The following is a 25,436-nucleotide window of genomic DNA, read 5'->3' as shown; positions in this document are numbered from 1 at the left end:
TTCAACCCTGTCTTGAACAACCAGTGCACTTGGGGTCTGTATTGTTGATTAGAAGTAATTCTGTTTAAAAATGATTGTTACCTTAAAGGATTGCTTTTCAACCCTGCTTTTGTCCGATAATACACTCTGAAATCTTGTCTTTGACCGAAAGTAACTTTTCTTGTAAATATAAAAAAAAAAAAAGTTGGGATGCAGAAGATAAGACACAGCTCTAACTAATTTGGTATGCAAAGAGGAGGATGCACTTATTTCCCAGGCCCAGCTTGGCCACCTGGACTTGGGAAAGCATGTGACCACGGTAAGCATTCTGTGATTTTCCATAGAAGCTTTCTATAACTTTCCTTAGCTCTGGACATGGGCTCAGAGCCTAATAAAAAGGGAGGGCTTGTCACAGTAAGGTGGGGGTTCATCTGTGAGTAACGTACGGACTGCGCAGAAGGTTTGTTCCTGGTCAATAAGGAAACTCTGAGCTTTTGCTGCAAGGGACCTCCCGGCTGATGAGATAAGAGCCTGAGCTTCCAAACCAGTGATGATTGTATGTAAATACTGTATTGCTTCTTTTCCTGGTCTAAGAGATGTAGAGGCCAGTGATGTAATGATTGTGTATAGAGTTAATCATGGTATATGGGCTAACCATTATATGTATATATCTTAATCATTGTAGAATTTAGCTTCCCTAATAAAGGTTTCATTTACTTATTACGAATACTAGTAAAAAAGGCCCGTTTCTGACACAAATGAAACGGGCGCTAGCAAGGTTTTCCTCGGAGTGTGTATGTTTGGGAGAGTGTATGTGAGAGTGACTGTTTGAGAGTCAGAGTGAAAGTGTGAGTGTGTGTGAGAGAGAGTGAGTCTGGGTGTGAGTGTGTTTGTGAGAGAGTGTGTGTGTGAGAATGAGAGTGTGTGCAAGTGTGTATGTGAGACACAGTGTGAGAGAGAGTGTGTGTGTGTGTGGGCGAGAGAGAGAGTGTGTGTGAGACACAGATTCTCTGTTTGAGTGAGTGTATGAGACCAAGCGAGTGTGTGAGTGACTGTGTGGCACATAGAGAGTGAATGTGATACAGTGTGAGACAGAGTGTGTGAGAGTGAGTCAGAAAGACATTGTATATCAGAGAGAGAGTGTGAGCCGTGCCCTCCCAATCCATGGCCATCTGTCCCCTGGCCCCTCCATTCATCCTTTTCCAGCAATTTCCCTCTCTCCCTGAGCCCTGCCCTCCCAATCAATGCCCATCCATGCTCCTCTGTCCCCTGCCCCCTCCATTCATCCCTTTCCAGCAATTCCCCTCTCTCCCTGAGCCCTGCCCTCCCAATCCATGGCCATCCATGTTTCTCTGTCACCTGCCCCCTCCATTCATCCCTATCCAGCATTTCCCTCTCTGCCTGAGGCCTGCCCTGCAATCCATATCCATCCATGCCCATCTGTTCCCTCCATTCATCCCTATCCAGCATTTCCCCTCTCCCTGAGTCCTGCCCTTCCAATCCATGCCCATCCATGCTCCTTTGTCACCTGGCCCCTCCATTCATCCCTATCCAGCAATTGCCCTCTCTCCCTGAGGCCTGCCCTGCAATCCATATCCATCCATGCCCATCTGTCTCCTCTATTCATCCCTAGCCAGCAATTTCCCTCTCTCCCTGAGTCCTGCCCTCCCAATCCATGCTCCTCTGTCCCCTGCCCCCTCCATTCATCCATTTGCAGCAATTCCCCTCTCTCCCTGAGCCCTGCCCTCGCAATCCATGCCCATCCATGCTCCTCTGTCCCCTGCCGCCTCCATTCATCCTTTTCCAGCAAGTCCCCTCTCTCCCTTCCATGACCCCCCCCCCTCGCATCCATGCTCCTCTCTATCCCATGTCCCAGCCTGGCCCACCCTCTTCTCCTCCCCCCTTCGCATCCATGTCCCCCCCCCCCCCTTCGCATCCATGCATCGTTTTGGTTTTTTTTTTCTTCTTTTTCAATTTACCTCCGTGGCGTTTCCGGCAGCGAAGCGTCAGGGAAGGAGGCGGCGCTCCCGACGTGTAGCTTTCCCTTCGCTGTGTTCCGCCTTATTTTGAAGGCGGAACACAGCGAAGGGAAGGCTAGACGTCGGGAGCGCCGCCTCCTTCCCTGACGTTTCGCTTCCGGATTTGTTTGTTTTGTCGCGAGGGCGGGGCAGAGACGGCTGGCTGGCTGGCTTGAAGGGAGGCTTCACACCACGAATCCACGAACCCTACAGCTTCAGTGACGTCAGATGGCTTCAGGGCTTCACAGAACGTTGTCCTCATTAGAACGTTCACGGTGCGTTTTATTATATTAGATAAAAGAATCCACGGTAATTACTGAGCAGTCTGTGTTCGTGAGACAGGCTGTAAATCCATAGCATTTCACCCCCTCCCAGCACATCCCTGCAAATTGGATATGGAGTTTGCCGATGACAAGCCTCAGGAATTTCATCCCCTCTCCTGAATCAGATGAGGCAGCTCTTGACCCTGCTCACGGAGAAATTGGGTAGAGATTAGAAGCAAAAGAACGAGGAAGACATTGTACCCCCAAAACTGAGCCTGCGGTGGTCAGTGTTTTTTTTTTTTTTTTTTAAATGTCAGAGCCCTGGAATGTTTAGCAGCAATATCTGAACATCTGGACCAGGGGTTCTCAAGTCCAGTCCTCAGGACCACCATCCACTAGCACGGTCGTCTTCTCAGGGACTGCAGAGACCACAGCATCCACCATGTACCTGAATCAGATGTAGCCTGATCACGGACCACACCAGCCTAAAAGGAGCATCTGGGGAATCTCAAAGAGTCTGAATGATGTCCAGAATATAATGATGCATTAGGAAGGACTTACCAGCCTTTCTAACACCCCTTCATCAGCAGATCCGCCTTCCAGACTTCAGGAGGGCTTGGGACCTCGTCAAAATTGAGAGTCGAGGAAATCACAAAATCAATTCTTGCAATGCTTTCCAGTGGAAAACTTGAACCATGGAAAAACCTCTCCTGGGGCAAATCCTCCATCCCCGGATACTCCTCCAAGTGTGAATCGCTTCTTTACTCTTACCAAAAATACTAGGACTAGGGGGAACACAAGGAAGCTACAAAGTAGTAAATTTAAACAAAGCAAAGAAAATATTTCTTCACTCAATGTGTAATTAAACTCTGGAATTCATTGCCAAAGAATGTGGTAAAAGCAGTTAGCATAGCAGGGTTTAAAAAGGTTGGATAGCTTCCTAAAAGGAATGTCCATAAGCCATTTTAATCTTTATGTCGAAAACGATCTATAATTGATGACCTAACATATGTTACAATCCAATCTATCACTCAGGAACCTATATGCAATACCATAATGTATTATTCTTTACCATGTATGTACGCACCTTAACGCAATACCATTTGTAATTCTGTTAACCGGAAATGGCAATCGCCATTACGGCAAATGTAAGCCACATTGAGCCTGCAAATTGGTGGGAAAATGTAGGATACAAATGCTACAAATAAATTATTAAAATGGAGAAAATGGACTGCTTATTTCTAGGATAAGCAGCATAAAATGTATTGTACTATTCGGGGATCTAACCAAGTACTTGTAACCTGGATTGGCCACTGTTGGAAACAGGATGCTGGGCTTGACGGATCTTCGGTCTGTCCCAATACGGCAACACTTATAACACTGCCCCCCCCCCCCCCCGGTCATCTTCCCAAGAAAAGACTCCATATCCAACAAATCTGCCAGAACTTCCTCCTCTCAAGACAACCTCTGCCTCTTGGGAGGGGAAGAACCCGGGGTTAACTTCGTCTGAACCTTTGACTTTTTTTTTTTTTAAACAGTAAAGCCTTGTACATGGATAAAACACGTTCCGGGGGAAAATCCATCCCAGCAAAACCTCTCTGCATGTCACCAGATCGGGGCAGAGGGAAAAATTGCTGGTTCAAGCGGTAGGGGCTACTTATCAGCAGCCACAGAAGGACCACTACTACTACTTAACATTTCTAGAGCGCTACTAGGGTTACGCAGCGCTGTACAAATTAACAAATAAGGACGGTCCCTGCTCAGAAGAGCTTACAATCTAAAGGACGAAATGTCAAGTTGGAGTAGTTTAGATTTCCTGAGAAGAGGTGTAGTGATTAGGTGCCGAAGGCGACATTGAAGAGGTGGGCTTTGAGCAGTGATTTGAAGATGGGTAGGGAGGGGGCCCGGCGTAAGGGCTCAGGGAGTTTGTTCCAAGTATGGGGTGAAGTGAGGCAGAAAGGGCGGAGCCTGGAGTTGGCGGTGGTGGAGAAGGGTACTGAAAGGAGGGATTTGTCAAGAGAGCGGAGGTTACGGGTGGGGACATAAGGGGAGATGAGAGTAGAGAGATAAGGAGGGGCTGCAGATCGAGTGCATTTGTAGGTGAGTAGAAGGACCCAAAATGGCATCAGTTCCTGCCGAAATCAGGACCGCTGGTCATTAGACTAGAGTCCTCCTGAGTGCCACAAACACCTGCAGAGCCCTGCAGCACCAAGACCTCAGCAAACACCTGGAAGACCGTCAGAACTGGTCTCTCTGCTCGCATGAGTACACATCAAACTCACACCTGCCAAAAACTAAAACGTCTGCCCCCAAAATAACCAGTAACCAGTGGCGCAAACAGCTCTGCGAGGAGAAAGCAAGGAAGAAGTACACAGTACAAACGTAACGGTTTCGACACTTCTGTTTTCCCTTGCAGCACTCAACTCCCGGTTCCCAGAGGGCCTGGAGGACTGGGGGAAAGGGGAGGGAGTTGGTCACCTGAGTGTGGCACCCCCAGGGAAACAGAGGACTCCCTCAGGTCTCAGCCTCTTCCAGCAAGCAAACAGCCTGAATGGATCACAGAGGAACTAAGGTGAAGTAACAAGTCCATGAAATATATATTGTTTTAATCCCCAAAGAAATAAAATTTAGCCCCCTCGCCCAACCGAGACTGCACAGGCTCACCACGTCCACCACCTGCTGGAGATAGAAATACCGGTTCTCTGAGGGACTGCACAGTAGTAGTGTCATAGGCTCACTCAGGAATCAGGAACTCTCAGTCTCCACCTGCTGGTAGGAGGGCATAACCCACCAGTCTCTTCTGGGCTGGCCTGGAGGGGCACTAAGGAACGCCCTGTTTACACTCCCTAACACCAGCCCTGCTCCAGAACACGCTGACTTGGGCCATGATGTAAACCCTGCCTGAGAATATAAATCTTGCCAGGACATTGGTCCTTTTTACCTCACTTAGGATTACCAACACATGGCACCCCGACATAATAGCAAAAAACAGTACTAGGAGCCTTAAAAATAGGGAAGTGTAACTATGACAGTAAAAACGTAAGTAGTGATGTATCCTATTGCATATGTATGTGTTTAACTCTAGCAGTTTGCTAATTTTAAAGTCATGCTATCATGAGATATATCAATATATACACTATCGTGATTATCCTATGGTTTTATCAATGCATTTATTTTATACGTTACATTCCTTACAAACATGATCTGACAGAAATCACCAACGAAATCAAGCTCAGCTTGAATATCATGGACTCAAGGGCAAACGCATTTCAACTAAAACTCAACACAGAAAAAAACACATTGTCTCATCCTCTCACCCCAATACAATACGAACAAACCCACAAACATAAACACCCCAGATTATACCCGCCCTATCTCAGACAGTCTGAAAATTCTCGGTGTTACAATCGACCGTAACCTCACACTAGAGAACCAAGTGAAATCTACAACAAAGAAAATGTTCCACTCAATGTGGAAAACTCAAATGCGTGAAACCATTCTTCCCGAGGGAAACATTTCGCAACTTGATACAATCAATGGTACTAAGCCATGTAGACTACTGCAACGGAATTTATGCGGGATGCAAAGAACAAATTATAAAGAAACTTCAGACCACTGAAAACACAGCAGCCAGGCTTATTTTTGGAAAAACGCGATTCGAAAGCACCAAACCCCTCTGAGAAAAACTGCACTGGCTCCCAATCAAAGAACGTATTGCTTTCAAAATCTGCACCCTGGTCCATAAAATTATCTACGGCGAAGCCCCGGGATACATGAGAGACCTCATAGACCTACCAACCAGAAACACAACAAGATCAACACGAACATACCTAAATCTCCACTACCCAAGCTGCAAAGGACTCAAATACAAATCAACTTATGCATCCAGCTTTTCCTACATAAGCACACAACTATGGAACGCATTACCAAAAGCTGTGAAAACAACTTACGATCACCTAAACTTCCGGAAATCATTAAAAACAAATCTGTTCAAAAAGGCATACCCTACCGACCCAACTTAAATGCCTGAACCCTGCAACACAACGAAACCAAAGCTCGTAATGGACATATAATAACTCTTCGATTCTCTTCCTCTCTACGATTCCCTAATGTGTCTGTACACACGAACCTTATTCTACCACAACATTACTGTATTTGTTCATACCGGAATTGGCGAACGCCTTTATGGTACTATGTAAGCCACATTGAGTCTGCAAATAGGTGGGAAAATGTGGGATACAAATGTAACAAATAAATAAAAATATTTTATAGTAGTTGTATATATATTACCATGAAACTATGTTTTATATAATTTTTGATACATAAGAATTTTATGAGTGAATCTCATTTTTTATGTTATATATTTGTCGATTTATTACTGGATCCCATAACAGTACATTTTATTTTGATAAATATCACCTTTTCTTTGACTGTTGGTTATGTTTGATGCAGACCCCTGACGCAGGCTCTGTGTGCCGAAACACGGCCCGTGTCGGGTCATTTTCCAAGATTGTTCCATAAAGGCGTATGATTAAAGGAACTGTGTCCCTATTTTTAAGGCTCCTGGTACCGTTTTTTGCTGTTTGGACCTTTTGTTTGTACTTTGCTCCCTCTCTTTGCTACGCCCAGACATAACAGCCCTGACAAAACAGCCTTGTAACAAAATAGCCCCCTAGAAAAAAAAAAAAACACATCACAAAACAAGATGATAAACTACATGTGAAATCTTCACTGATAAAGGCTCCAACCAGCACTGCATTGTATAAAGCAGATATAAATAAACAAAATTCTACAGCTACCACCTGGTACTCATGACCTGTTCTGCTGTTTAAGGAAACTATTCTTCCATCAACACGCTAATTAAAAAAACCCAAAAACAATATTGTTGTCATTTTCTTAGTCTTACCAACCTTATCCTATTTGGCAAGGTAAGATTATTAGGAAAATAAAAATGCAGTGCCATATTCTGGGCAGCCTGGTCAGGTCCTTTTGTCGGGGGACTAATTTGTCAAGGGCTATATTGTGGGCAGGCCGTTTTGTCGGGGGCCATTTTGACCGAGTAGCCCTGCGTACAGTTGCACAAGACAAGGAAGGATGGCTGTATTTGTTCCCTACCGGACTTGGCGATCGCCTTTAGGGTACTATGTAAGCCACATTGAGCCTGCAAATAGGTGGGGAAAATGTGGGATACAAATGTAACAAATAAGTAAATAAATAAATCCGACGGACCTTCCTTCAAACTGAGCTACCATCGAATTTAGTAAAGGAAAGGCAGGGAGGGTGACAGAGACATCCCCGCAGCACGGTCACATGTCCCTCCAGGCAGACAAGAGGGGCCGAGGCCATGTTCCTGAAACCCAGCACAGTGCAAAATGCCAGCAGGTAGAAGAAAGAGGCAAGAAAGTGTGAGGCAAAAGTGGAGGGTATATATGTTGGAGCAGGGGGTAAGGGCAGATGGCTCTTCTCAGACAGATACTCACAGTGGCCAGTCTTTGGAGCTGGTGACATTCATCAGCAGACAGGAAGCCGTCCACCACCACTCGCTGGGAGCCGTTGAGCGATCCTGAATTCATGGTGACGTTCATCCCATCGTACAGCAGTGAACCCCCTGGAGAAGAGGGGATAATTCCTGGGTTTATTCCCAACCCCCCCACAGAAGTCACAGCGAAATCTGGTTTTCATACAAAGGAAAGGATATGCGACAATGGAAAGAGCTGCAAAGCCAGCGGTGCTCGGTACAGCATCTAACACACCCTAAGTCCCCTCGCGAGGGGGGGGGGGGGAGGGAAAGGAGACTGTGTGGGAGGGAGACATCCAAAGTACAGGTTTGGGATGCAGAGGTTTAACCAGGGCCGTGCCTAGGGTCTCTGGCGCCCCCCTGCAGTTGGCCCCGCCAGCGCCCCCCCCCCCCCCCCCGAAAACGATCGCTACACTACCCGCCCTCTTCTCCCCAGATCCTTTTCCTTTTTGTTTAAATTTACCTCTCCGGCACGCGGCAGCGTTAGTGAGAAGGAGGCGGCGCTCCCCTGCCCCGACGTGTCTTCTTCCCTTCGCTCAGTGTCCCGCCTTCTTCTGACGTCATTTCTGATGTCAGAAGAAGGGGGAACCGAGCGAAGGGAAGAGACTGACACGTCGGGGGAGTACCGCCTCCTCACTAACGCTATGCTGCCATGCGCCGGAGAGGTAAATTTAAACAAAACAAAAAAAAAAAGGACAAGGATCTGGGGAGAAGAGGGTGAGGTAAGCATGGTGCGGCGGGGCGCCCCCCAGAGGATGGCGCCCTCCTGCCATGCTTACCTTGCTTACCGCGTCGGCACGGCCCTGGGTTTAACATGAATCAGGGACTGTGTTTTCTCCTCAACATCCCGTTTTATCTCTGTTTTATTGAAAGCTGCTTAGTTTTAGCTGGGGGGGGGGGGATACGTTTTTAAAAACAAATACATAAAATAAATGTTCCTCACATGAAAGGTAAAAGGGACCCTAGGCGCACATTTTTGTATCTAATTCCTAACGATAACAGTTGTGCTCATGTGCATTTATAAAAATTGTGTCGGGGGCACAGACCTGATCCGAGGCTGCTGTAAGCTGGTAAGAACAGGCACGTATGTGAATTTCATAGAAAAATGCACAGGAGTGCCAAGCTCTGCCCCCCCCCCCCCAACAACACATGACTATCAGGTGAATTTTCGAAAGAGAAGGGTGCCCATCTTTCGACACAAATTGGCAGATGGGCGTCCTTCTCTCAGAGTTGCCCAAATCGGCATAATCAAAAGCCGATTTTGGGCGTCCTCACAGGGACGACCAAAGTTCCTGGGGGCGTGTCAGCAGCGTACCGAAGGCGGGACGGGGGCGTGCTTAAGAGATGGGATCCTCGGCCGAGAATGGAAAAAAAGAAGGGCAGCCCCGATGAGCATTTGGCCGACTTTACATGGTCCATTTTTTTTCATGACCAAGCCTCGAAAAGGTGCCCAAACTGACCAGATGACCACCGGAGGGAATTGGGGATGACCTCCCCTTACTCCCCCAGTGGTCACCAACCCCCTCCCACTCAAAAAAAACAAATTAAAATGTTTTTCCAGCCTCTATGTCAGCCTCAAATGTCATACCCAACTCCATCACAGCAGTATGCAGGTCCCTGGAGCAGTTTTTAGTGGGTGCAGTGGACTTCAGGCAGGCGGACCCGGGCCCATCCTCCCCCCACCTCTTGTGGTGGTAAAAGTTGAGCCCTCCAACCCCCCCCCCCCAAACCCACTGTACCGACATGTAGGTGCCCCCCTTCACCCATACAGGCTATGGTAGTGGTGTACAGTTGTGGGGAGTGGGTTTTGGGGTTTTTTGGGGGGGCTCAGCACACAAGGGAAGGAAGCTATGGACTTGGGAGCAATTTAGGAAGTCCACTGCAGTGCCCCCTAGGGTGCATGGTTGGTGTTCTGGCATGTCAGGGGGACCAATGCAGTACGATTGCTGCCTCCTCCAACGACCAAATGCCTTGGATTTGGTCGTTTTTGAGATGGGCGTCCTCAGTTTCTATTATCGGCAAAAACAGAGGTCGCCCATCTCTAAGGTCGGCGATCTCAACATTTAGGTCGACCATCTCTAAGGTCGACCTAAATGTTGAGATTTGGGCGTCCTCAACCGTATTATCGCAACGAAAGATGGACGCCCATCTTGTTTCGATAATACGGGTTTCCCCCGCCCCTTCGCGGCGCCGTCCTTAGAGATGGTCGTTCCCGTTCGATTCTGCCCCTCAAATGTGTTTTTTTTTCTTCTTCCAATAATAGTGCACCAATGCGAACACATCAACCATCACACATGCACAAACACTGTGGATGCTATTGGGAAAAGGGTGTGCACCCTCTCTCCAAAGAGTGTTAACTACGACTTTGCCCCCAGGACGGACATTCCCAGAAACAACACAAAACAAAACAATTTTGGCTGCCCCGTCGCTAATATTAATTCAAATGTACTTCAGGTGAGGAATGGAGAAAGAACAGTTGGAGGCAGGGACCAGCTGCAGAGCTGGGGGGGGGGGGGGGGGGTCAAGGACTGGAGGAAGGTTAAGCTAGCACATGAGATTCAATGATCACTCAGCTAATAAAGGACCAGGGGTGATCTGATAAAAACGCAGTTACTCAGGATTATCAACAGAAGCAGCGCTGTAGGGCTGGGGGTGCGCAGCAGTGGATTTCTTACATGGGAGGTGACAGAGGTGCCTATCTGGACTGTAACCATGGAGATATTCAAAAACCTACCTTCCTGTACAAGCTTCGACATTTCTGTCACATCCTTGCTCTTCTCTTCCACGAGCGTTTCAATCTCTTTCATCAGGCTCTCGATTTCCTCCGAGATGCGCGCAGCCGTCTCCCGTTCCACTCTACAGTGAAATGACAAAGAAAAAAAAAAATCTCACAAAAAGTTAAAATCCTGAACAGCAAAAAACTAGAAAGTGGCAGAAATCGTATAGATCAGCTGTCATGTGATCACTTGCAGCCTATCAGAGGCAAAGGATCACATGAGGTTTTAAACAACTAGAATGACAATTCTGTACAATAATGAAAGCAATTTTCAACCACAATACCTTGGTGTAAATTGCACGGTAGTTTTTACATGTGGGCTTTGCATTTACTTTCCCTTTGAAAACAGCCACAGACTTTAGTGGCCAAAAGTTTGCCAGAAAAGTAGACTGCAGTGATTTGAAACTTCAGTCCATGCGATGAGCACACCTCCCTCAGTCCCACGCATAATTTGGCCAGACTGAGGGGCAGCAATTTTCAGAGAGTCAATTTACCCAAGTTGGCTCTGAAAATACCTCTCCAGTTTTCTGTAAAGGGAGTGGAGAAGTGAGCACTTCTGAACGTGAATATTTTAACTGTAGAAATCAGCCATCTCCTGCTACTGGCAACCACTCAGGGTACTTTGACCGTTTCTGGTGTGTTTTTTGAAGTGCCTGGTTCTGTTCCCACTACTTTCTTGCTCTTGAGATCACTCGTGGGACACCGTTGTTCTTTGCCCACTCCGGTGGTCTTCTTGCCTCTTTTCCAGGGCACATATACTGAGATCCAAATAATCAAGGCTGATTAGTAACGAAGCCTTACGTTTGTAACTCAGGCAATGCAGGGTGAAGCGACTTGTCCAAGGTCACAAGGAGCATCAGTGGGATTTGAACGGTTCCTCAGCCTCTTGCTCTAACCACTAGGCTATTCCTCAAACTTTTGAATGACTCAGCAGCCTCTCATATGCTAAGTGCCCTTGTTAAAATGGAGTATAAGAACATAAGCGTTGTCATACTGGGACAGACCGAAGGTCCATCAAGTCCAGAATCCTGTTTCCAACAGTGGCCAAGATCCTAGAACAACGAAACAGATTTTTATGTTGCTTATCCTAGAATATGCCGTGGATTTTCCCAATCCATCTTAATAATGGCTTACAGACTTTTCTTTAAGAAGTTATCCAAATCTTTTTTAAATCTCGCTAAGCTAACTGCTTTTACCACATTCTCTGGCAACGAATTCCAGAGTTTCATTAAACGTCGAATGAAGAAATATTTTCTCCAATTTGTTTTAAATTTACTACTTTGTAGCTTCATTGCATGCCCCCTAGTCCTAGTATTTTTGGAACGAGTATTCAAGCGATTCACGTCTACCCATTACACTCCACTCAGCCGTCTTTTCTCCAAGCTGAAGCGCCCTAGCCTTTCCTCATAGGGAAGTCGTCCCATCCCCTTTATCATTTTCGTTGCCCTTCTCTGTACCTTTTCTAATTCCACTATATCTTTGAGATGCAGTGACCAGAATTGCACATAGAGGTGTATTTTCAAAGCACTTAGACTTACAAAGTTCCATTGTAACCTATGGAACTTTGTAAGTCTAAGTGCTTTGAAAATGAGCCCCATAGTATTCGAAGGTGTGGTCGCACCATGGAGTGATACAAAGGCATTATAAACGTCCTCATTTTTGTTTTCCATTCCTTTCCTAATAATATCTAACATTCTATTTGCTTTCTTAGCTGCCGCTGCCCACTGAGCAGAGGGTTTCAACATATCATCAACGACGAAACATAGATCCCTTTCTTGGTCAGTGACTCCTAATGTGGAACCTTGCATGACGTACCTATAATTTGGGTTCCTCTTTCCCACATGCATCACTTTCCACTTGCTCACATTAAACATCACCTCCCATATGGATGCCCAGTCTCGTTAAGGTCCCCTTGCAATATTTCACAGTCCTATTGCGAGTTAATAACTTTGTGTCATCAGCAAATTTAATTACCTCACTAGTTACTCCCATCTCTAGGTCATTTATAAATATGTTAAAAAGCAGCGGTCCCAGCACAGACCCCTGGGGAACCCCACTAACTACCCTTCTCCATTGAGAATACTGACCATTTAACCCTACTCTCTGTTTTCTATCTTTTAGCCAGTTTTTAATCCACAATAGAACACTACCTCCTATCCCATGACTCTCCAATTTCCTCTGGAATCTTTCATGAGGTACTTTGTCAAACGCCTTCTGAAAATCCAGATACACACTGAGGCTCATTTTCAAAGCACTTAGCCTCCCAAAGTTCCATAGAAACCTATGGAACTTAGCCTCCCAAAGTGCTTTGAAAATATGCCTCAATATCAAACGGCTCACCTTTATCCACATGTTTGTTCACCCCTTCAAAGAAATGTAGTAGACTTGTGAGGCAAAATTTTCCCTGACTAAATCTATGTTGGCTTTGAAAGGAAGGTTTGGTACAGTTTTGCTGTTACCTTTGTTTTTCTTGCAGTCTCTTAGGCATGACCTCCACGGGTGTCCAGGTGTCCTACAATCAAAGAAAACAAGAGGAAACATTGAGCAGCCATCGATGGTACCTCACTGTGCACAGACAGGACACACCCCTTGCAAGGACAGCAGTTTGCGCCCAAATGTACTTCCGTCCGCTGTAGCTCATTTTCAAAAGAGAAATTCAGGGGTAATTTGATTGAAAATTACAGATTGAGTTTCTTAAGGCAGAGCAAAAGGACAAAACTGAAGATACAGTGATACCTCGGTTTTTGTCGATAATCCATCCGAAAACAATCAGCGAAACCCGAAACCGACGAAAACCGAGGCAATTATTTCCATATGAATCAATGTAAATCCAATTAATTCGTTCTAGACACTCCAAAATACATACTAAAAACACATTTTAGAGAGAATATAGTGTTTAATACTAAAAACAATAAGAAATTAATATAAAATGAATACAAAAGACTAATGTAAAGAATAAATGAACATTTAACATGGCATTTACCTTTCTGAAGATTCTTCTTGGCGTATGGAAGATGGCGAGGAGGGGAGAGAGAGGTGCAGATATTATTGTTTGGAAGGGGGATCCCCCTCCATAAGGACCTTAGGTATCAAGGCAGTATCTGGGGTCAGTTCCCTTCTTGGTCTTTTGGCACTAGGACCAGCTTCAGAGTCAGTGGACCCATGTCTCACAAGAAAGCTGTCCAAAGAGGTCTGTTTCTGCCGCCTCTATAACATTTGCCTAAAATGGGGCACTTATATGTAATTGTAGTATTAGCACTGAGCAGGAGAACGCATGGGTCGCCCTTTGTTTTTGCAAAATTAGCAGCGAGGCCACGTGGGCACACCGACGAAATCAGAGGCAACCGATGAAAACCGAGACAAATTTTTCGCAGAAAAAAATCAACGAAAACAGAAACCAGCGATAACCGAAGTCAACAAAAACCGAGGTATTACTGTATATATATATATATATATATATATATATATATATATATATATTCGAAAATGCACTCGTGTCTGCCATATAATTTACAAACATTTCTTTGATCTGGCTAACGGGTCTAGACGTTGTGAAAGCCCTCATGTAGTTTAACTGGAATCCAGCCACCTAACTTCTCAGCTAACCGAGTACAGCGCATTCATAACGTCTCCCTTTACAGGAACGTTTTAAAATTGTTCCCACTGGTGAAGTCCACACTCGCTGTCTTTAGGCCGATTTTCAAAGGCAACATTTCTGAGCACTTTTCATCTTCAAAACTATTAGGATTCAAATTGTTACAAGTCACTTATTCCTGAGTTTTGTGCAAGCAAAACGGTTTGAAAATCTGCTTGTAAATTTGAACATAACCCATGTGCTCACTTTTTCCACTCCAATCTGAAATCTCCCTTGGGGATGCTGCTTCCTAGTATGGATAACAGCCCACACGTTGGTATCACTTTGAGGGCAAGCAGTTTTCAGAAAGCCATTTAGGTGAGCAAATATATATATATTTTTTTTACTCATGGAAAGCAGTTAAAAATTTGTTCAATTAAATGTTATTTCTTAAAGGGGAGAGGGTAAGAAGATGGAGTAGACGAGGGACTACATCACTTTGGGGATGCTAGCAGTACATTTTGTATTAGGGCAGAGTAAATGATGCGGAAAACAACTTTAAGTACCCCATACAAGAAATTGTTATTGTATTACGTTGATTTCTCTATAATAAAAATTGTTGAAACATAAATGTTAATTTCTTTTTATTAACAACACAATTTAAGCATTATGGGAGTAAATTGACCAAAATTGTTTAAAAAAACACAACCCAAACAAACAAACCCCCCCTAAAAAAAAAAAACACAGCCGAAACAAAAAAACCCTGCTCCCACAATCACCCTTTACTCAAACCTTAAATCTGGCCCCATTTCTTAGAGGTTCCCATAACTTACAGGATCAACGAAAGGAATCCCAAAGACGTCGTAAGCGAAAAAGAGCAGCTTCTTCTCTCGCAGGCTGCGCTTAATGTAACTCTGTATATTCTGAAACAGGAAGAGGAGGAGAAGGAGAAAGGAGAACATACGGCATCAGTCTCTCATAAATACATTTCCCCCTCAGTTTTTAATCGTATCTAAAAGGTGTGAACAAAATCTAAATAAAATTCTTCCAGCCAAAATCATTCTCTGTGTTCAACACAACATTGAAGCACAGGGCCCGAGCTAAGACTTGAGGTCTTTCTGTTGCCTTTTGATCGAGACTGAGGGCCTGTACAATTATGGGGGGGGGGGGTTAGTGTTCCCCCTACCCTCAACCACTGTGAACATGAGGATTAAACCTCTCTTAAAAAAAGATCAGTATTGATTAGCAAAGCCTGGAGTACTCTTTGAGATTGGATTAGTTAAGCTTACAATATACTCACGTTCTAGGGATAGGACATAGACCTGTGAAGATTACTCCTGCCTGGTCCATTTCTTATACGACAGGAGATGGGGTTGGGGGCAATTTCCTTATAGTGGCTGAACCAGCTGGTGGGGGTAGGACCCTAATGTGCCCCTCTGTCTGGGACGAGCACGGAGGGAATGGAGCTGCCCCTCTGTCTGGGACGAGAACGGACTGAGATGGGGTTGGGGGCACTTTCCTTATAGTGGCTGAACCAGCTTGGTGGGGGGTAAGGACCCTGATGCGCCCCTCCGTCTGGGATGAGCACGGAATGAGGGAACGGAGCCGCCTCTCCGTCTGGGATGAGAACTTACCTCCCGGGAGGAGATCAGCTTGGCTTGGTCTTCGCCCAGGACAGCTGTATAGTAGGCCAAATTTTGATTCATGACCTCATCATTGGGGAAAAAGAGCAGAAACGTCTTGGCACATTCTATGGCCCTGGTAGAATTCCCATCTGCCCAAAAAGAGAATCGAAGAAATGTGAGAATGAGCTGCCTCTGAACTCTAGGCCATTTCCCCCAAAGGCCGAGGGTCTCGTACCAATTCTGATAAATTATAACCATATTACCCATTTAGATGTTTTGTTTCGCCAGAAGTGTTTATGTCACAAGGAAGAAACATTTTAAAAGATGAGACAAAACAAATAAAATGTGTGAGAGCCAATACAACAAAACGTTATTCTGTCATTTATAAAACAATTTTTAACACTCTTCAAAAGGGACTGAAAACCAGGTTCGGTCCTTAGGACATCAATTATGTTTCTCAGGCATTTAAGTCACAGTCGTCACTCAAGGGTGTCGCTTACTGGCCAGGATTGTGAAAGGAGACCTGATACAGCACCCCCAGCCCAGAATAGTCACCAGAGAGGGCAATTTTCAAAAACATTTCTGCACACAAAAACAAGGTTTTACTTGAAGAAACAGGGGTTTGAAAATTGCCCCCCACATAGTGGGTACAATTATGCAGTTCATAGCTAATATGCAAATAACTTCACCTGCATATTAAGGAGCTGTTCCTGGGGGGGGGGGGAGGGCTGGGATGGAAAACACACTTGGGTACCAAACTTTGATTTTTACAAAGAATTGAGAACTAATCACCTGGTCAATGACAAACCGTTTCAATTGTGCAAATTGATGGTTGTGTTCTACGCAATGGGCAACTACAGGGGCTGTAAGTATTTGATGGTGCAATCTACTTTTATGTTCTGTAAGTCGAGTTTTGAATTTTCTCGTAGTGCATCCCACATACCATCCCCCCGGAAATTCAATACTGGTGGCTGGATATGGCCCCTGCATTGAATTTCCAGGTTCACCAGCGACAGCGGGGCCAGTGCAGGCAGCAAAACTGAATTGCTCTGTAACGTACACCAGGGAGGGATGGGGGTCATCCAAGATAGCTCTGGGCCTATCCAAAATACTGTATCTGGCTAGGCCACTGCCCAGCACTAAGTACTCAAAGCATCCACACTTATACTTCTGTAATGTAATTATAATACTACGATGATTTCTGATCCAAATCACAAGTTGGTCATCTAAGGCAGGGAAGGGCGACGGAGGTGATCTGCTCAGATCACAGAATTACAGTGCATATCCATGCTCGCCTCACATCACCTCAACCCTGGAATGCGCCGTATTTTACAGAAATAAAGCAGGTGGTTACCGTTGTAATAAGCAAATTGTAGGTAGTTGAAGTGCGAAGGAAGAAAATCTTCAATTGCCTTTTCCTGTCCTGGCTGCAGTGCAAGCTCATGAACACAGTTCTGTCGACAGCTCAGGATCTGAATGTAGTGATCTGAAGGAGACGGCACAGTTAAGTCATAAGAAATGAAAACCAGTTCTCAATTCTATGCTCCTCTAAAACAGCAAATAATCTCTTTTCCTTCCTGCGTTATTGAACTCGAATTCCCCGTCAGAGGATGTCATAAATGCAGCTGGGTTTTAAAAGGTTTGGATAAGTTCCCCGAGGAAGAGTCCACAACCTGCTATCAGGGGCGGACTGACAGTCCTCTGGGCCCCCGGGCAGTAAGGGCCATTGACTTCGCCCCCCATTCGCACACTGCTCCCCCCCCCCGCAACCTACACACTATGTTACTATACAAATCAAAGTAGGGTATACACAAAAAGTAGCACACATGAGTTGTCTTGTTGGGCAGACTGTATGGACCGTGCAGGTCTTTTTCTGCCGTCATCTACTATGTTACACTAGTGTGGCCTTCCCTGGTGGTTCAGTGGCCTCTTCAGGACGGGAAAGATCCCCCACTCTTTCCTGCCCACTGCTGCTGCCCTGCCCGACGCCACCATGTTTTCAAAATGGCTGCTGAAGACTTCCTGTGGTAATCTCACGAGACTGCCACAGGGAAGTCTCAGCAGCCATTTTGAAAACACAGCAGCGCCAGGCAGAATAGCGGCAGCAAAGAGTGGGTTCTTTCCTGCCCCCGAAGACCACCGGGGCCGTAGTCTGTGGGTGAGGAGAGAGCCTCTGGGACCTCGGGCACTGCCAGGCTGCCCCTGCCTGCTATTAAGACAGACACGGAGAAAACCACTGCTCACACCCTGGGTTTTGTAGCGTGAAATGTAGCTACTTTTTGGGATCCTGCCACGTACTTACGACCTGGATTAGCAACTAGGGGTTGGAAACAGGATCCTAGGGGTGTGTGAGGCAAAGATTTTCATTTTGTTTTAAGCCTCCTGTACCATTTATCTTTTACGCATGGTGTGCTAAGATAAAGTAAGAAAATATGTCTTCCTAGAGTTCTTCCTGTCTCTTTGTTATCCGCATTGAATCAATTTTGCTGAAGAACTGGCAGAATATAAGAACTTATTTATTTTGCTTCTTTTATTCCTTTTTTGTCAGCAATGTCACTAACAGAGAACTGTAAATTATGTACTATTGATGACACAGACCCTCTCCCCCTTCCCCCCCCCCCAAAAAAAAAAATCCTGTTTTTTTTCCTATTGTTTTAAAGCAAAGTTGCAGTAATATTTTGCAGGATACTGGGATGTGTAAGATGTTGACCAGAATCAAATCTACTATAATGGCAAAGTTTAAGTTATGGATAATGCAAATTTTATTTTAAAATGTCAGTGTTTCCAAAGGGCTACTTTTACAAAGCCGCGGTAATGATTTCCACGCAGCAAATGCTATGAAGCTCACAGGAACTGAATTAATATTGCAGCTTTATAAAAGGAGCTCAATGGTTTCCGTAAGTACATATGGGGTTTATGTTTGCTGCAGGATAGACTTAGAAATCTGTTATCAAGTGCATGCTAAGGTATTATTTAGGAGTATACCAACCACTACTCACACCTATATGCCTACTGCCCCCTCATGTTAAGTCTGGGGCCCCCACCAAAATGTCAAGTATGGTTACGCCACTAGTCTTGACATGTTTGGGGCACCGGCCTTAGTTCATTACATCTAGAGTCGCTATCTTAAGTGCCACTCGAAACATCGGCACACAGGCAGTCACTTTTCGATTTTGTTTTTATACCATCCATTTTCTAATTAGGGATCCTCCGTGTTCATCCCATGCCTTTTTGAATTCTGTCACTGTTTTTGTCTCTACCACCTCCCTGGGGGGGGGGCGCATTCCAGGCATCGACCGCCCTCTCCGTGAAAATGAATTTCCTGACATTACTCCCAGGGCCGTAGCTATGTGGGGCCATGGGGGCCTGGGCCCCCATAGATTTGGCCTTGGAGCCCCCTGCCGACGACCCTCTCGACCCCCCCTCTCCCACCGCCAACCCGCTGTCCACTACCTTGCTGGCGGGGGACCCCAACCCCCGCCAGCCGAGGTCCTCTTCTTCCTTCATTCTTTTTCTGAGTCTGACGTGCAGGACGTCAGACTCACAGAAACAGAACAAAGCCTTGCAGATCGCAAGGCTTCGTTCTGCTTCTGAGTCTGATGTCCTGCACGTACAACGAATGAAGGAAGAAGAGGACCTCGGTTGGCGGGGGTTGGGGTCCCCCGCCAGCAAAGGTAGGCGATGGAGGGTTGGTGGCGGGAGGGGGTCGAGAGGGTCGGTGGCGGGGGTCAAAGTTGGTGTTGGCGGCAGGGGTGTCGGCAATGGCCAGGGGGCGGGGGGGGGGGGCGGTCGGTGCCGCTGGAGGGGGGCCTAAAATGTGCCCCCTCACCTCGGGCTCTGGACCCCCCTCCTGCCGAAGTCTGGCTACAAACCTGATTACTCCTAAGTCTGCCACCCCATAACCTCAATTCACGTCCTCTAGTTTTATCATTTCTCCTTCTCTGGAAAAAATTTGTTTCTATATTAACACCTTTCACGTATTTAAACCTCTGTATCACCCCTGTCCTGTAGGGTTTACATATTCAGCGTCTTCTCATATGCCTTTTGGCGCAAACCGTATAGCGTTGTCGTCACCTTCCTCTGGACCTCTTATTGCTACTACCGGTAGTTCAACACTGCTTGCGTCTTTAGGACTACATTAAGGTACCATTTACACACTTAAATTGATAGAACACTACCACTTATGTGGGTTAAATTTATATTTGCAGAAGGGCGTAGCCAGACCTCAAGGTGGGAGGGAGCCAGAGCCAAAGGTGGGGGAGCACATTTTGGTCGCCGCCCACTGCCACCGCAAATACCTTGGCTGGCAAGGGTCCCCAACCCCCGTCAGCTGAAGACTTCAACCAGCGCTGGTCTCTGCCCTCATCTCTCTTCCCCTCACGTCCGGCATGCTCAATTTCACTAAAAGGAGCATGCCCTACGTGAGGGGAAGAGAGAGGACAGGCAATGCGGTGGCGTCTCCACAGAACAGCACTGGATGAAGTCTTCAGCTGACAGGGGTTGGGGACTTCCGCCAGCCAACCAGGAGCCCAGAGGAAATTGGGGGGGGGGGGGGGGGGGGCAGGCCCCACCTAACTACGCCACTGATTTGCAGGCGTTAGTACCACGGCCACCGAGCTGCCCGGGCCCAGGCCACCTGAGCTGCCGCCAACACCCCTCCCCCTTGGGCCATAGCCACCGCAACTCCCTACTCGGGACGCAACCACCACCCCTCCCCCCTTGTTCGTTCAGGCCGTTACCACCCCCTACCTTCCTGCGTCAGTGCGTCTGCCCCCTCCCTGGCCTCCAAAGGGGGTCCGGCGCCGGCGTCTTTCTCCAGCTCCTGTGTGCCGAGACCGGGTTATTATGTTAACGCAATCACCCAGGCCTTGACAGGAGCAGGAGAGAGACAAACCCCAGCACCAAGGAATTTTGCCCCACCCCCCTCTCAGTGGCCCTGGTTAGTACTAGGGGCACACTCACTGCTACTCTATAAATCACATGCGCAAAACACTGAGCAGGACCGACATCTGTATGCATAACTTACAGAATACACTAAGCAATGCGTAAAAGGGCTGCAGTTAGACGCACATTTACTCCTGCTATTCTCATGACGTAAGTGGGCGTGCCTTAATGTATTTTTATTCTCTTATATACCTCCTGCAAGCCCGAGAGCTATCAAAGTGGTGTATAATTGGGTACACTAGATAGTTCCCTGTCCCAGAGAGCTCACTGTTTGTGTTCCAATCTAAGTCTGTCCTTGAGCCACAGCGGGGTTTGAACCTGGTTTCCCTGGTTCTCAGGCCACTGGATCCTACTCCACTTGTACCCCTTCCCAAGGGAGGTGTTTGTGCTGCTGCCCCTAGTGTATGGAGGCCTAGTCACATGTAGGTGGGCTGATGCTCATTTACACTAGTATTATACACAGAATCTTGGCGCCCAGGCGCCGTTATGCAATTAACGCTCAGACCGTTGCATCTGTGTGTCTAAATTGTGGTACCCACTTACAGAATCACCCTCTAAATGCATTTTGCCTTTTACGTAATGCACTGTGCACTTACTCTTGGCGGTGGCAAAATACCAAATGAACCAATAATAAATTCAAATTTGGATGATAGGAAAGGCTTCCTCTGGGACAAACAGCTGGAATGAAGGTCCATAAGGCTTTGATTAAAACATTCTGTTGTGAGTAACGTGGAAACCTCCTCACCTGTAATGCTTTGGAAGAGGTCGGCACTGTATTCCATGTAGTTGTAACCATCGTAGTTGTAGGGGCCTTCGCAGAGGCTTCGACATTCTGCGTCTGCCAGAAAATATTCCTCCAGCGCTCGCTCGAAGTGTGCCGCAGCAGCTGCCGGCTCCTCGTCAGTATAAAAAGTCAAGCCAAGACCGAACTCTTGCTGTGAACAACCAGCATCGATTCTGACTTTAGCCTATGGTTTTTCAGTAGTAGGTCAAGATGAGCTACACTCGGGGACACTATTCTCCTGTCTCCTGAGGGCTCAGATTTTAAGGGACAGATGCAGAAAGCCACATGGCAGAAGCAAAATATGCCACAGCTATACACAGTAAAATAAACAAACCAAAAAGGTGAACACACCAAAAAACATACATCGCATTAGAAAAATAGTCCAGAATATAAAACATGTGATATAACACACAATTCATAATATTTCTTGAAGATCCTTGTGCTTGATATCGTTACATTTTATTGGCTTCCTCAGGGGAATAAGCTGACTGCCAGCTTTTCACGCTTTGGTTATCAGCCTGCGTTCATTATTCCGCGAGCTGCAACATTATGTGGAGTAAGGAAGGCAGGCTGATACCAAAGCATGAAAAGCTGGCCGTCAGCTTATTCCCCTGAGGAAGCCAATTTGGTGAAACGGGTGCCTGTTGGGACCCCTCCTGCTACAAATTAAAAGTAATTCCCTATACACACAATGTATATATGCTTTACTGTTTAGAAGACTTAAGAAGTTTTGTTGGGAGGTGGGGATAGTGCTGGGCAGACTTATAGGGTCTGTGCCAGAGCTGGTGGTGGGAGGCGGGGATAGGGCTGGACAGACTTATACGGTCTGTGCCCTGAAGAGGACAGTACAAATAAAAAAGTAGCACATATGAATTTTTCTTCTTGGGCAGACTGGATGGACCGTGCAGGTCTTTTTCTGCAGTCATCGTCATCTACTATTTTGAATTAAAAAATGTCTTTGGAGGGTTTTTTTTTTAAAGACCAACGATAGAAAACTGTGAGCTGTTTGTATATTACAAGATGTCTATCTGACTGCAAGTTTACCTGCGGTTTTAGGGGTAGATGCATCAAGCAAACGTAAAAAAATCAGAAACGTTAAAACCTTTACCGAATTTAAAATAACGAAGCATGCTCCAAAAACACAGCCCCAAAAAGTTTGGTGCGGTATTGGAAAGAACGATGCACCAATCCCCGTCGGTAATCGGCTCGTAAAGCATGCGCAAAGCAGCCAAGCGTTATGCTGGCTGCTCTGCGCATGCCAGAAACGTTCAAAACACAGTCAAATCGCAAGCACATGGCTCCCAAATCAAAATCAAAATAAAAAAAGGATCGGGAGGGGGCAAGGGCGCTCATCAGGAGCGTCCTGTACGGACGGCCTTGCCCCCCCCCCACACTTTCCGCCGCTCCCCCCACCCCGAAAAAGCAAACTTCTAGAAGCCCCTGCCCCCCTCCCTTCCTCACTACTCTGTCACCTCAGCTCCGCCTCCCGACATCCTCCGTCCGTGCCCCGCCCCCTTTTGGGGTCGTCGCCGCCATTCCCCTCCTCCATCGGGCCCCCCTTCCTCTTACCGGGCCCGTGCAGCGCCTCTCTCCTCTGTCCGAAGGCGCTGCACGGGCAAGAAGAAAGCTGAATCAGCTGATGCCTGCCTTCGCGATGGCGCGTCTTTCTCCTGCTGCGCCCGCCCCTGTCTGACGTCAGTAACCTACGTAGGTTACTGACGTCAGACAGGGGCGGGCCCAGGAGGAGAAAGACGCTCTATCGAAGCTAGGCGAAGGCAGGCATCAGCTGATTCAGCTTTCTTCTTGCCCGTGCAGCGCCTTCGGACAGAGGAGAGAGGCGCTGCACGGGCCCGGTAAGAGGAAGGGGGGCCCGATGGAGGAGGGGAATGGCGGCGACGACCCCAAAAGGGGGCGGGGCACGGACGGAGGATGTCGGGAGGCGGAGCTGAGGTGACAGAGTAGTGAGGAAGGGAGGGGGCAGGGGCTTCTAGAAGTTTGCTTTTTCGGGGTGGGGGGAGCGGCGGAAAGTGGGGGGGGGGCAAGGCCGTCCGTACAGGACGCTCCTGATGAGCGCCCTTGCCCCCTCCCGATCCTTTTTTTATTTTTATTTTTTTATGTGTTTTCTGAGGTCCTTTGGACCAATCACAGCGCTTTTAGCTCTGCTAATGCGCTGGGATTGGCTCAAAGTTTGTTTATTTTTTCACTTAACACTTTTTCCTGGCACAGAGCTGTCCTAACGAGAGGTCCAGACCTCTCGTTAGTTTTCCTGCCTTTTTCCTGCGTAAAGGCAATCGGAAAAGGTTAGTGCATGTCGTTTCAATGGGGTTTTCACACTAATTGCTCATCTCCATTCCGTTTTCGTTAGCTGCTACTACCGTCGAAAAATAGGCTTTAGTGCATGGAAAGGATCGGAAATTCTTCCTTAAGGGCTCATTTAACGATGAAAAACGTTTAGTGCATCTGGGCCTTAGTCAGATAAGACTGTCTCAGCCAACTGAGATCTTTCTTGAACAACTAATTAAAATATAAATAATTAAAAATAAATGTAACGATATCAAGCACAAGGATCTTAGAGAAACATTATGAATTGTGGGGGGGTCTTTTACTAAGTTGCGCTCACGTTTTTTGGCGCACGCTAAAACTGTAAACGCGCTAAACGTTAGAGACGCCAATACATTCCTATGGGCATCTCTTAACATTTGGCACGCGCTAAAAAATGTGAGCGCACCTTAGTAAAAGACGCCCTGTGTGTTTATATCACGTTTTATATTCTGGAGTATTTTTCTAATGTGATTTATCCACTACCTATATTTTTTGGTGTGTTCATAGCTGTACAGTAATCAAGAAACATGCAAACTGGTGCCCACATAAAAGAGGTGGCAGGTAATCGTCAGCTCATAGCAAAATGTCACCCTTCCAGTCAGTGCGTCACACGCTGAGCCAGGGGCGTAGCCAGACTTTAGCAGGAGGGGGTCCAGAGCCCAAGGTGAGGGGGCACATTTTAGCTCCTCTCCGGCGCCACCGATCCCCCCCCCCCCCCCGCCATTTTTAACCCCCTCCCCGCTGCCACCACCTTTGACCCCCCCCTCCCCCCGGCGCCAAGCTTTCAACCCCCTCTTCCCGCCGCCGCCAACTCTCCCCTGCCGTCGACTCCTTCCGCTGACATGGTCATGTTGCAATATGGTGGCACAAAGCAGGGTTTGTCACCAGAGGCAGAAAGGGTCAAAGGGGGGTGGGGGAGGAGATACACATCAGGGACATTTTAAGTAAGTTGAGGATTTGGGGAAGGGGGTGCAATAGAAAGCAGGGAATTATTATGATTATTATTTTAAGCCAGGGGTGGGTGGAGGGGGGCACTAGACACCAAGAACTGAAGCAGAAAGCTGTTGGGGGAGGAAGAGGATGAGGCTAGACAGACACCAAGCCTTCCACACCATCCTGGACCTAGCAGAAAAATTCTGAAGCAGCGCTTCTAGTGGAAATAACTTACAATGATCAGAATGAACATCATCACCTCTAGGAAACTTACTATAATGGAAAATGTTGGTATGTACCATTCAACAGCAAAGAATGCTAATATGTGTCTCACCATGTGGGGCTTGGCCTCCAGGTCCTTGAAGTCTGATTCCTTGACTCCGGCCATCATCATATAATACTCGAGATTCTGTTTCATTTCGACGTGGTCTGGGTTGACCATGAAGAACGTCTGAGCAGCAGCAACTGCCTTACTCATTTTATGGATCTGAATGAAGGCCGGACAAAAATGAAAAACACCTTTCTACACTCATGACTGTATGAACACTCGTGTCTCAACCTGCAGCAGCTAAACGACAGCAGACCAGCAGAAAGTTCCCTTAAGATTAGAGGCCACTTGGCCAACTGCTCAACAGAACATGGCCAACTCATCATGTTTCATGGTCTGTGCTAGCTGTTAGATTTCTTCCATGGTTTCTAT

The 25,436-nt window shown here is 46.7% G+C and overlaps 1 protein-coding gene across 1 annotated transcript in view; it reads right to left on the bottom strand.

Moving 5' to 3' along the window:
* Positions 1-25,436, bottom strand: part of P3H1 (prolyl 3-hydroxylase 1) — a 38,287-nt gene that overhangs the window by 10,231 nt on the left and 2,620 nt on the right. Inside the window, exons 2-9 of the mRNA XM_030185874.1 lie at positions 25,071-25,223; positions 21,443-21,632; positions 17,108-17,239; positions 15,763-15,902; positions 14,962-15,051; positions 13,014-13,066; positions 10,513-10,634; positions 7,741-7,868 (exon numbers count right to left, since the gene is read on the bottom strand). Of these exons, the coding sequence (XP_030041734.1) occupies positions 7,741-7,868; positions 10,513-10,634; positions 13,014-13,066; positions 14,962-15,051; positions 15,763-15,902; positions 17,108-17,239; positions 21,443-21,632; positions 25,071-25,223 (1,008 nt within the window). The remainder of the gene's footprint in view (positions 1-7,740; positions 7,869-10,512; positions 10,635-13,013; positions 13,067-14,961; positions 15,052-15,762; positions 15,903-17,107; positions 17,240-21,442; positions 21,633-25,070; positions 25,224-25,436) is intronic.

The sequence above is a fragment of the Microcaecilia unicolor genome, chromosome 13 (genome assembly GCF_901765095.1).
Source record: "Microcaecilia unicolor chromosome 13, aMicUni1.1, whole genome shotgun sequence".
Taxonomy (NCBI): domain Eukaryota; kingdom Metazoa; phylum Chordata; class Amphibia; order Gymnophiona; family Siphonopidae; genus Microcaecilia; species Microcaecilia unicolor.
Note: the sequence above shows the minus strand (reverse complement) of the source record. Positions and strands in the feature narration are given on the sequence as shown.